The sequence below is a fragment of the Pipistrellus kuhlii genome, unplaced genomic scaffold, assembly GCF_014108245.1.
Source record: "Pipistrellus kuhlii isolate mPipKuh1 unplaced genomic scaffold, mPipKuh1.p scaffold_m20_p_2, whole genome shotgun sequence".
Classification (NCBI taxonomy): Eukaryota; Metazoa; Chordata; class Mammalia; order Chiroptera; family Vespertilionidae; genus Pipistrellus; species Pipistrellus kuhlii.
In genome coordinates, this window is record NW_023425515.1 from 69,843,698 (window position 1) to 69,857,038 (window position 13,341).

The 13,341-nt window shown below is 39.6% G+C and overlaps 1 protein-coding gene across 2 annotated transcripts in view; it reads right to left on the reverse strand.

The window, feature by feature from the left end:
• The window catches only part of NXPE3 (neurexophilin and PC-esterase domain family member 3), a 58,350-nt gene that overhangs the window by 14,443 nt on the left and 30,566 nt on the right, over positions 1-13,341 (reverse strand). For both annotated transcript variants that reach the window (XM_036445049.2, XM_045584021.1), the window contains exons 3-4: positions 6,787-7,541; positions 1,704-1,777 (exon numbers count right to left, since the gene is read on the reverse strand). In XM_036445049.2, coding sequence (XP_036300942.1) covers positions 1,704-1,777; positions 6,787-7,541 — 829 coding nt within the window. The remainder of the gene's footprint in view (positions 1-1,703; positions 1,778-6,786; positions 7,542-13,341) is intronic.

The following is a 13,341-nucleotide window of genomic DNA, read 5'->3' on the forward strand; positions in this document are numbered from 1 at the left end:
AAAATCTATCAAAAGCCTCACTAGTTACTGAACCTGCCTTCTCTCCACAACCACTTGCTGGAAGAAACTCAAGACCTGTCAGATGCAAGTATACCACCCAAAGCTCCTCCTACTGACCATCCCACTGGACACCTAAAGACATCACAAGGAGGGCAAGCCAGACAACAGAAATAAGAATAGATGCGGTAGTGGGACAGGGCCTCCTGAGGTATCAAAGATGAGGAAGTGTGAGGAATGCTGTGTGTGTGTGTGTGTGTGTGCATGTATATATACATACACATATATGTACATATATATGTCTTACATAATGAAAGGGTAATATGCAAATCAACCGAATGGCAGAACGACCAGTGGCTATGACATGCACTTGACCACCAGGGGGCAGACACTCAACACAGGAGCTGCCCCTGATAGTCAGTGCGCTCCCACAGGGGCAGTGCAGCTCAGCCAGAAGCCCTGAGCTGAACTCATAGTTGGCAAGAGCAGCAGCGGTGGTGGTGGGAGCCTCTCCCATCTCCACAGTAGCACTAAGGTGTCCGACTGCCCAATCCCCATGGGGAGCAGGCCTAAGCTGCCAGTCAGAAATCCCCCGAGGGCCCCCCGACTGGGATGTTGTGCACTGGGTTTCTAGTATATATATATATAAGCTTTCAACAGCTAAAAGGATATTGCTTCAATCTGCACTTGATGATAACCAAAAGGCCAAGAAACAATTGTCTGCCATCTGCATAAGCCTCCATAATAATGTTCATCCTTTCTTTCTACTAAAAGTCACTATAACTAATTATATCTACTCTGTAAAAATATAACACATACAGTTACTCTTCTGAAAATCATTCTTTTAATGTTAATAATATCCTGTACCAATGGATCAGAATTACCTGGAAGGTTTGTTAAAATATAGCTTGCTGTGCCTACCCCCAATTTCTGAAATAGGACCAGAGAATTTGCAGTTCTAGCAAGTCCCCTGGTAATGCTGATGCTGCTAGTTCAGAGACTACACGTTGAGAACAACTTCCTTTCACTAACCCAATGTTTTTTATTTAAGAAATTTCCATGACAACTGCACACACATTTCTTGAATATATCTGGAGCAGTGCTATCCAAGAGCAGTGGCATCCAACAAAATTTTCTGCAAGGATGGATACATTCTTTACAAAGTGCTATCTAAAATGGTAGCCACTAGCCACATGTGGCTACTGTGCATGTGTGACTCAAGTACTAACTTTTTTTTAAAGAACTCATGGACATGAACAAGTGTGGTGAGTGTGTGGGGGGGAAGGTAGAAGAGGGCATAGAGGGGATACATGGAAAGAAATAAAATTAAGTAAAAAATTAAATTTAAAAAGGATTAATTTTTAAATTTTATTTAATTATAATTAATTTACATTTAAATAGCCACATATGGCTAATACCTACCATAATGGACAGAACAGTTCTAAAGGCTCTTGAGGAGCCAAAGAAGAGAGGAGTGGGGAAGAAGACAACATTTACATGAGTATAAATGGCAAAAGTCAAGATTATGCACATAAGGTCTAACTGATTTAATTTAATCTAACAGCTCTTTCAGTATTTTCTATTGTGCTCAGAAGAAACCATGTCACATTAAAGGGTAGGAAGGGTTTTGTAACATCAGTGAAACTACAGCGCCTCAACCCATTTAGCAAGAAAAGCAGCAAATCATAGAGCTCATTCCTTTTTACCTTTTTTTCTCCTGGGAACTACGGTCACCCAATCAGGTCCGCTGGAGTTGATTGGCATTTTGATATTGACACCACTTAAAAAGGAATAAAAAGGGTACAGACTTAGATTCAGGAATAGTTATTTTCCAATATGTGTATTTACAAATAAAAAATGGATATGATTTCATAGAGGCTCATTAAGATTAAATATTTTCATAAATATTAATCAACACAATAATTAATAACTAGGTCTCCAGAAATAAACAGGTCTTATAATCTGGATAGGAATTAAATTGATTAATTTTTCACTGCTTAGACTCAGAGAAGGCTCACACTGATGATAATATCTTTTGTCACTACCTAGTTCCTAGTTCTCAGGCTGCAAGCCTGTGCAGCAGTAAGTCACAGGCCAGATTCCTAAGGCCTTGCCCAGAGCTGAGGGGAGTCCTACTGTAGGCTCTTGGCCCCACATGTGCTCACGCAGCATCTGTTCATCATTACTATGGCTCTTTAAGGTCTGTTCCCCTTACTAAAACATGAACTCCTTGAAGACACAGATTGTGTCTTCCTCACCTTTTGTTTTCAGTACCTACGCGCACAGGCCCTGGTCTAGAGTCTGTGCTTAGAACATATTTGATGGAGGGCTGTGTGAAAAGTGGGAGAGAATGGAGCCCAAGAGAAAAATATTGAAAACCAGGTGAACTCTTCCAGAAACTGGGTCACAATAATTAGGTCTTTTACACTTACACCAAAAGCAAATTAAAAAAATAAAAGGCTAACTTTACAAACTCTTGATATGGGAACTTGCAGTCATGATTTTTTGTTTCATCAAAAGTCAATTCAACAGAGATTTGTTTTTAAATAATTCTAAAACTTTACTATATGCCAGGCACTCCTAGATGCCAGGGATATAATAGTAAACAAGCTCCACAGCATCTCCTCCTTTATGGAAATGGCATTTAACGGGGGAGACAGAAAAAATATAATAACAATGAAAGAAGTATAGGGGGTTACATTAGAGGATAACAAAATTTCATAGCTCAAGCCAAAACCGGTTTGGCTCAGTGGATGGAGCGTCAGCTTGGGGACTGAAGGGTCCCGGGTTCAATTCTGGTCAAGGGCATGTACCTTGGTTGCGGGCACATCCACAGTAGGGGGTGTGCACGAGGCAGCTGATCGATGACTCTCATCGATGTTTCTGGCTCTCTGTCTCTCTCCCTTCCTCTCTGTGGAAAATCAATAATATATATATATATATATATATATTTTAAATTTCATAGCTTAAATAAGTGACACTTAAGAGAGCATACAACTTTTAAAAGGGCACACATCAAGTTCATGAATTTAGAACTTTAAGTGAAGGAAACAAAGAAAACTTTACCTCTGCAATTTCCCTGTAAAAATGCTTAACTCACTCTAGTCATGCAGAAACAATAAAGCAGCAGCCGAAACCAGTTTGGCTCAGTGGATAGAGCGTCGGCCTGCGGACTGAAAGGTCCCAGGTTCGATACCGGTCAAGGGCATGTACCTGGGTTGCGGGCACATCCCTGGTGGGAGGTGTGCAGGAGGCAGCTGATTGATGTTTCTCTCTCATCGATGTTTCTAACTCTCTATCCTTCTCCTTTCCTCTCTGTAAAAAAAACAATAATATATATATATTTTTTAAAAGAAACAATAAAGCAGCAAATCCAAATTAAGGGACTTTCTACAAAAGAGTGATATCAAAATTCTTAGCACTGTAAAAACAAACAAACTGCAGACCATTTCTGGATAAAGGAGATTAAAGAGACAACTAAACACATTGTACGTAAACATTGAGTCAATTAGTTAAAATAAAAAAGATAGCTATGAAGCATATTATTGGGATAACTGCAGAAACTTGGATATGGGCTACATATTAAATAATAGTATCGTATCAATGACAAATGTCCAAAGTATGATAACTGTGTTATGGTTATATGTTGGAGAAAGCTCATGTTCCTAAGAGATGCATATTCATGGAATTCAGTGCCATGATGTTTTCAGCTTACTCTCAAATAGTCTGGGTGGAAAAATTATACATAGACACACACATATAAACACACTTACAGAGGGAAAGAAAGAGATAACATTTGTGGTAAAGCATTAACAACGGTAAATCTAAGTTAAAGATATAAATATGCCCATTATTCTTGCAGTTTCTAAAGATTTGAAGTCCTTTTAATACAAAGTAAAAAAAAGAATTACAAATCATGCTATAATAAAGGGAAGCTTTGTATGTGATAATTTCATTTTTTCAAAAGATTTTCCCTTGTATTAATAGGATCTTCCAAGCAAAGTATTGTTGTTGTTTCTCCAAAACCAATACTATTTTTTCCTTAAGAGTAAAAAAACAAGCATTAGCTCACCTTATTTATCCATCGTTTAGGAACCCTAAGACCAAGATTAAGTTTCTTAATCCTTTCTGAATTAAGCAACATTATGAGCTACCAAGAAGAGAAGTAAAAATGGCTATCAGCTTACCATATTCAGGCCATAAGTTCAAAACAGTATACACAAAGATCTTTCAAGTGATCAATTTCAATCTTTCTCTTTCAGTTAGTCTGGTGCAAAGTTTCAGAATTTTAACAGGGTAAACAATGCAAAAAATAAAATTCGTATCAGGACTCTGTCAAATATTTGGCACACCATCTTAAATAATTTTTCCAGCAAAATCCCAGGTAAATAGAATTTCTTTTTTTAAAATATATTTTTATTGATTTCAGAGAGTAAGGAAGAGGGAGAGAAATAGGAACATCAATGATGAGAAAGAATCATTGATCAGCTGTCTCCGGCACACCCCCCCCTATTGGGGATTGAGCCCCCAACCCAGGCATATACCCTTGGTTGGAATCAAACCCTGAACCCTTCTGTCTGAAGGCTGATGCTCTATCCACTGAGCCAAACAGGCCAGGGCAAGTACAATTTCTTAATGATTCTACTGCAAAATGCCATCAGCCAGCCTCACCCTAAATTTGCAAGAAAGGGCAGGGACAAATATTATTTTATCCTTCTGGATTCACAGATGTATTGTTTGTTTGTTTGTTTGTTTGTTTAGTGGTAATATTTATGTTAGACATATTTTAAATTTGACACTAATTTCATTCTCTAACCTTTCTCTCATCTGGAATCCGAATAAATTATAAACTGTGCTTTCTCCTCTGTTAGGCCACTAGATAGATTGACAACATAACTCATAAATGAGCAGTTTTCATTTACAGACAAAAAGTGCACAGAAGTAAAATAATTTGTTTATAGTTATCAATAAATAGCATATCTGAGATAGAACACGGGATTAAAACTAAAGCTGAAGTTCTTTTGCACTTCTCAAAGCCAGCATAATAAATACATTGAGTAGTGCTCCCTCTACTGGCCTTCTAAAAGCATAGCATGAGTCCATCAAATGTGTGAGCAAACCTACTCCAGAAGAAACTCTTATAGACCACATACCTTTTGGTAGGAAATTTTACCACATCAAGTAATGACTGGACATAAAATATAAAATGTTTCAGGGTGTCCAATCTAATCAACAAAAATATCTCTTTACCAAAAAATGTTTAAAAAGTATATGTTTCATTAATATTAAAAAAAATTTATTCTTTCAAATAATTATAATTTTGATCATTAGCTTTCATAACTTTTTATATCTTAGAAATATTGTTTTATTTCAGCACTACATAGAATATTGAAGAAAATATAAATTTTAATTCATACTAATTATTATGAATAACGCATTCCATTCTGCACATTAGTACATATATTAATCATTATGCTAAAAAAGTTTTATATTTGCCGAAACCGGTTTGGCTCAGTGGATAGAGCGTCGGTCTGCGGACTGAAAGGTCCCAGGTTTGATTCTGGTCAAGGGCATGTACCTTGGTTGTGGGCACATCCCCGGTGGGGGGTGTGCAGGAGGCAGCAGGTCGATGTTTCTCTCTCATTGATGTTTCTTGCTCTCTGTCTCTCTCCCTTCCTCTCTGTAAAAAATCAATAAAATATTTTTTTTAAGTTTTATATTTACGCTCAAGAATATAAAACTGTTAACTTAAAATATATAGTTTGCTGTGGTATTTCCTGGCTTCCCATGTTCATCATTAAATTAACCCAGTAATGTGGCTATATTCATAGTCTTCTTCCTATTAATAAATGTTTATATGATTTTTAACAACTGATATGTCACTTCAAATTATTTTAGTTTAACCCTGGCCAGTGGCTCAGTTGGTTGGAGCATCATCTCATACACTGAAAGGGTGCAGGTTTGATTCCTGGTCAGGACACATATCTAAGTTGCAGGTTCAATCCAGGTAGGGAAGCCTATGAGAGGCAACTGATCAATGTTTCCCTCTCAATTGATGTTTCTCTCTTTTTCTCTCTCTCTCCCCCTTCCTCTCTCTAAAAATCCATTTATAAAGAACACATATCCTTGGGTGATGAATTTTAAAAAGCTTTAAAATGTTATTTTAGTTTACTAGACATGAAGCTAAAACACTGGCCTGAATATAAGTCCTCTTATCAGCCTTGTTCTTGGATGATTTGTATATGTCCTATTAATGATCTTGCTTATAGAGTAGGGGTGTCGAACTCAATCAGAGAAGGGGCCAAAATCTAAAATCCAGCCTAAATCGCGGGCCGAATGGTTTACTGAACAGTCATAAACTGTCATTGTGATGGAAACGCAGCGGAGTGCAGTGATGACAGCGCGGTGCGGGCCACATTGCAAGGCCTGGCGGGACGGGTTTGGCCCGCGGGCCTTGTGTTTGACACATGTGTTATAGAGCTATAGATGTGCTACCCAGTTCTGAAATGAATCATAAATATGAGGGTAAAAAATGAAAAATCGAGGGTCAAAGGTCTTTAATTTGAACTGAAATAAACGCTAAGCTTCACTTTTAAAAAATCAATCACAAAGCATAAATCTATGTTTACTTTCTTATTCACCACCTCTCCTGAATTGGGCCAAGTTCAGAGGATGTAAGTAGCACATACGCAAAACAAGAACGCCTCCCCAGTGTGACAATGTGTCCTAAGGGGGACAAAGACAGCGAAAAGGGACTCTTAGGTCACCCCCAGGACAGGAAGCTTGTACCTCTGGAAGAAAGCACTCTCTGCAGTGGTCAGGAGGCCCTTCTGGTAGCCACCTTTGAAATGGTTGATTCTGCTGCTGCAAGGGAGCTTCTTTGGCTTGAAGCAGAACCAGGGCTCTCCGGTGTACAGATCTGTAAAGTTACACAGGGGCAGGATCCGAGGAAGACACACGTTGCACTCGGTGGTTTCAGAAATTCTTCCCGAACGAAAGAGACTCTTGAAATAGACCCTGTCTGGCTTCTCTTCCTGGAGGTGCTGAAGGACTCTGATCCCTTCGCTGGGGTGGACCATAGATACGGACACTTTAACTCTGCCTGGCCAGAGCAAAGTGAAAAAGACCTTGTAAAACCCATTCTGGTAGTCCACCACTCTGCCCACAGCCCCTGCCTGCAGCTTAGGGGAGTGGATTCTGGCCTGCAGGTAGTCTCCACCATATTTCTTGGGCTGTCTTTGAAAATCCTGCACGTGAACCAGCACCTCTAGCTGGCTTCCCACCTTGAAGAAGTCCGCAGAGTTCAAGATGACAAAGTAGCTGGAAGAAGGGTCGCTGCTCTTCAAAAAGGGGACAGGGCCCACGTCAGGTATCTGCCACTGTAAGGCGGTCAGCAGGGAGTCCTCCTCCACGCGCTCCTGGCTGGACAGAGCCTGGTGTTCATAGTCGCAGTAAGGATTCCGGCTAGTTCCTACCACCTGAGAGGAAACAAACTGTCCACTGCTGTCGATGAATGTGGTTGAGACAGTCTCACGGTCCAAATACTGGAAAGAAAAACACAAAATCAGAAACCATCGCTACAATAAATGTCGTTATATTAAACCAAATAAATCTCTACTTCAGTTTAAATTTTAATATAACTACGTGGGATAACACTGCTTCAAAAAGCAAAGCTCACTAGTTGCACAGGGCTATGTTATTGTAACATAGTGAAATCAAAATGAGGAACAGTCATAGAAGGATCCCCACACTTCTGTGAGGTTTACCTCCAGGAGCTCAATCAGGTTCAAAAGTAAATACTGAAGAAAAATCCCCTCTGTGCTTCCAAAAGAAGTGAAAAGGTATCATTCTGAAATGTACCAACCAGAGCACTGTGTTCTTATCAAGGCCTGACCTCAAGAGAAACTATTTTACCAGTTGCTAATCCACTGGGGTTTTCTCAGAGCCTAACCAAACCTGGATAAGGGACATGCCCATCTCCAGACCATTCTGTCCAACTTAAGGAGTGTGGGGAGGGCTGAGAAGCACTGTTAAGTTCACAGCCCAGAGGCACAGGCTCACTGACTGACTGAGATTTAATCACAGGATTCTAAAATGCTTCACCTCCCCCACACCTTACCACCACTCCACTAAAAGCCTATTTGTAGGAGTTTCCCCAGTACATCATGTCCAGCTTTCAATAAAAAAATTATGAAATTATACTAAAAGGCAAAAAAGACACAGACATATCAAGCATGAGAAACAGATTCAGGTACAAAAGGGATGTTGGAATAATCAGAACAGATACCTAAAGCAACTATGATTCATATGTTAAGGCAAGCATGTCAAATTCACAGCCCATTGGCTGCATGTCTTATTTGGCCCGTGTTAGTCTTTGAGTTTGACATGCTTGTGCAAAGGGCTCTAATGGAAAAAGCAGACAGCATACAAAAACAGATGGGCAATGTAAAAACAAAAATGGAAATTCCAAGAAAGAATAAAAAAGAAATACTAGACAGAGCAGAGAGGATTTTTAGGGCAGGCAAAATACTCTGTATGTCATTATAATGATTGACGCATGTCATTATCAGTTGTCCAAACCCACAGAATGTATAATACCAGGAGTGAACTCTAAGGTAAACAATAGACTTTGGATGATTATAATGTATCAATGGAGGTTCATTCTTGGTAAAAAAAAAAAAAAAAAAAAAAAAAAAAAAAAAAAAAAAAAAAAAAAAAAAAAAGATAATAATGGAGAAGGCTATGCATGTATGGGGGCAGGGAGCATATGGGAAATACCTGTAATCTTTCTGTTGGGTAAATCCTGCCAGTTGGTTTTTCCTTCACTTTTTTTGTAATATAAGAGCCTGACTTCAAATTTAATTGATCAGGCATTTTAAAGAGGCATCCACTTCAAAGATGGCTATCTAAATACACACACACACACACACACACACACACACACACACACAGCCCTGCCTCTCCCCAGCCTCCGATCTTTGATTTAGATAACTATTTGGGTCACTTCTTTCCTCTTTCCACACTTTAAATTCTCACTCTTATGTTTTGAATTCACCAATAAAAAGTGCTAGACCCTCACAGCCCACCCTTGACACAAATAAAAGTAGAACCCCAGGTCCATAGTCCCTCTCTTTCTCTACACACAACCTCACTGTATGGGGCTAGACATACAATATACCCCTGTCCTCTGAGACTTATGAATAATAAACCTTGTTCTTTTTTTCCAAGTTTCATGATGGTTATTGCTGTGTCCTGAAATCATAAGAACCATAAGGGCCAACCCAGCCACAACACTGGTTATCAAAAACTGAGACTGGCACAAAACACTTCCTCTCTATTTCATTGCAAGCATAAAACTTCTCTAGGATATAATGTCTTTAAATTTAAAAGAAATGCCAGAGCTCAGAAACACTATAAAGGGCTCAGCTGCGGAAAGAATCTCTGAGCTTGAGGCTATGTCCACAGAAACTTCTAAAAACTAAAAAGCAAAGAGGAAAAAAGAATGAAAAATGGGAACACAATATTCAAAAGCTGAAGGACAAATCTCCCACACATATACATTGCAAATTGTTGCATAACTTTTTTAGTACTTAACCCATGAAACAGCTGAGTTAAATTGCAAGAGGGGGGAGAAAAAGACAAAAAACAAAAACAAACAAACAAAGACAGAACAGTAACAAAGCAAAAATTACTCTCTTCAACAGCTAATATTACCTGTTACCACTGAAATAAGGCTCGGGCTCCCCACCCATGCCAAACCAGTTCAAAATACTTTACAATATAAAAATAATCCCACACAAGCTAAAATTACTCCCAAAACACAAGAGAAGTTTTAATGATCTTCTTGGACTCTATTATCTTAACTCTCATTTTCTTACACAAAACTTTTACTTATGAAATTCAAAATATAATAATAACTGAACACAATTTTTTAAAAAAAATATATTTTATTGATTTTTTACAGAGAGGAAGGGAGAGAGATAGAGAGCCAGAAACGTCGATGAGAGAGAAACATCGACCTGCTGTCTCCTGCACACCCCCCACAGGGAATGTGCCCGCAACCAATGTACATGCCCTTGACCGGAATCGAACCTGGGACCTTTCAGTCCACAGACCGACGCTCTACCACTGAGCCAAACCGGTTTCAGCTGAACACAATTTTTAATACAAAATGGAATTCTTTGTGGGGCAATACTTCAAAGTTACATGTTCCCTTTCTATTGCAAATGTTTGTCTTTATAAATCACTAGAAGCCTAGTGCACAAATTCATGTACAAGTGGGTCCCTCAGCCTGGCTGAGATCAGAGCCCATTGGGGCGGGCTGACTATAGGGATAGGAGCCATGGGAGGTTGGTCCGCCTGGGGGAGGGGCTGCTGAAGGTTGGCTGGCTGGGGAGAGGGGCCACAGGAGGTTGGCCAGCCAGGGGAGGGACTAAGGGTGGTTGAGCAGCCAGGGGTAGGGGCTGCAAGAGGTTGGCCAGCCAGGAGGAGGGGCACCGGAGGTTCTGATCTGGGCGATAGAGGCAGCGGGCTGGCTGGGGGAAGGGAGATTGTCTGTGGGAGCACATTGACCATCAGGGGGCAGTTCCTTCATTGAGTGTCTGCCCCTGGGTGGTCAGTGCACATAATAGCAGCTGGTCAACCAGTTGTTCTAGTTGTTCGGTCATAATGGTCACTTAGGCTTTTATATATATAGATTTTTACCTCTTGGGCTATACCAAAACAGGTCATGGGGCAGATTTTATACTTACATGCAGATATTTTCAAGTGGGAGGATTTCACTATTTCATGCAAATAGGAATGAATAAAACAAAAAAACTGGAGTACCAATACTACATTAGTAGGGTCTCTCCCTACTAATGCTTAGGAACTATTACATCAAACAAAATAGATTTTTAAACAAAGGTTATAAGAGACAAAGGACATTTAATAATTATAAAGAGATCAACCCAACAAGAGGATATAACCCTTATAAACATTTATGTACCCAACATATGAGCACATAATATATAAATTAAAAATTGGACAATAATACAGTTGTAGTAGGGAACTTTAACACCCCATTGCCATCAATAGATAGATCTTCAGAAAATAAACAAAGAATCAGTGACTTTAATTTACACATTTGACTAGATGAACTTAATTGTTACTTTTAGGGCTTTTTACCCCAAAGCACCAGAATATACATTTTTTTTCAAGTGCAGAGGGAAGATTTCCAGGATAGACTACATATGAAGCCACAAAACAAACCTCAATAAGTTTCAGAAGACTAAAATCATATCAAGCATTTTCCTAACCACGATGGTATAAAACTAGAAATTAATTACAAGAAGAAAACTGAAAAACACACAAAGACATGGAGACTAAATAACATTTTACTGAACAATAAGTGAGTTAACAATAAGATCAAGGGGAAAAAATCAAAAGATACATTGAGTCAAGTGAAAATAAAAACACAACAATCCAAAATCTATGGGACACAGCTAAGCAATCCTAAGAGAAAAGTTTATAGCAATACAAGCCTGCCTCAAAAAAACAAGAAAATTTTCAAATAACAACCTAACCTTATATCAAAAGGAATGAGAAAAAGAACAACAAACAAGGCCCAAAGTGGACAGAAGGAAATAATAAAGATTAGAGCAGAAATAAACAAAATAGTCTAAAAAAATACAAAATATCACTGAAACTAAGAGCTGGTCAAACAGATTAAAGCTCTTGGGAATCTCACAGGAGGGGTTACCATCTGAATTAGATGTTAACCCCAGAAAGCATGGTCTGGGCATTCTGACACGAACAGCAAAAGGAGCAAATGTCCCTTGGATTTTGGTCCCAACTCTACTATGAGGCAGAGATCAGATACACCTCCAGAAAGCAGCCATTTACTTTAAGAACATCACTCTCAATTAAGAGATGGAGAGAAAAATTATTTACAAGACCCACTTCAGCTCTTGTCCCAGCCTATACCCTGCAGAAATGGCATGCATATTTGCAACAGCACAGAGCTCTCTCCCACAAGTTCCTTGGGCAATGAGTTTCATGCCATTCTAGAATCAATGTATTACAAGACCACTTCAGCCCCTACTATTGAGCCCCCACAAGAGATGCCCCCATGAATGAAAGAAGGTATTGTCCCCATGCCCCAAAAAAGCATGGAATTTTAAAAGCATAGCTACATGCCCTTTTGCAATCCTCCACTTTGCACAAGTGGGCAAAGGTCATTGCCAAGGCAGTTAGGAAAATAAATTTGGCCGATGCCAGCATGGAGTTCTATCCCTACCAATGCTTGGGAACTGTTACAAGAGACATTCCACTGATCACATCAGTTGGAAAGCTACGGCCTGATGCCTTAACAGCAGAGCTGAAAAGGGGCCACGTCCACTACAATTCGGAGCTCCTTGAGACATTGAACCAAGGGAGGGGACACTTGAATGTAGGTTGGCTGGCAACTCCCCCCAGGTTGGATACAGCATTTCTTGCCACTCAGTCAGGAACATGGTCCCCACTGATTCTGCTGGAATCTGAGCATAGACATTGTGTATGACTACAATGGCCTGGCTGTGTTTGCTCCATTGGATGAACCATCCTACACATAGGCACACGTAGTGGCTCCCATCCATTACTTGTCAAATAACGCACAAGATTTTAGATACTAAGTGGACAGAAGAAGAAAACAAATCTTTAAAGGCAAGTGCCCCTTTGACTCCCAAAGAAGGTATCTGGATATGTGGCACACATATATGGCCTTATCTCCCTTATGGATAGACTGGTCAATGCACATTGGGCTTCCCTACCGGAAATCCCCCAAAACTTACCTGCTTTAAAGTCCAAGGGCACTCACAGTCTATCTTGGAAGGAGTAGCCTGTTTCCATTATCTCACTCAAGTATACCAGTGTTAGTACTGAGCTAGAAATTTAAGCCTTACGTAAGTTCACAGCAACTGTCTGAAATTATTCTAGACAGAGCATTTTCTTGCTGAACCAACCAAGAAACAGGGCAAAGGAAAAATGAGATTTTGCAAAATAGAATGGCTTTACATATTCTCACTGCTGCACAAGGCAGGACCTGTGTGCTCATTAAAAAAGAATGTACCTATATACTTTCTTATGAATCTAACATTACTGACCTCTTATCCCATATAAAACCTGCTATCAATAAGGCTGATCAGATTTCCTTTGCAACTCATTTAGTCCCTCCCTGGGAAATGGGATTTGGCTACTTTGAGGATCATGTTAAGCCTTGTAGGCTTACTCTGCTCCTATTGCTGCTTATATTACTACTGTGCTTTAAGCATGTAGACCACCTCCTGATGCCTGGCCCTCGGGGCTCAGAAGAAGACAGGCAGT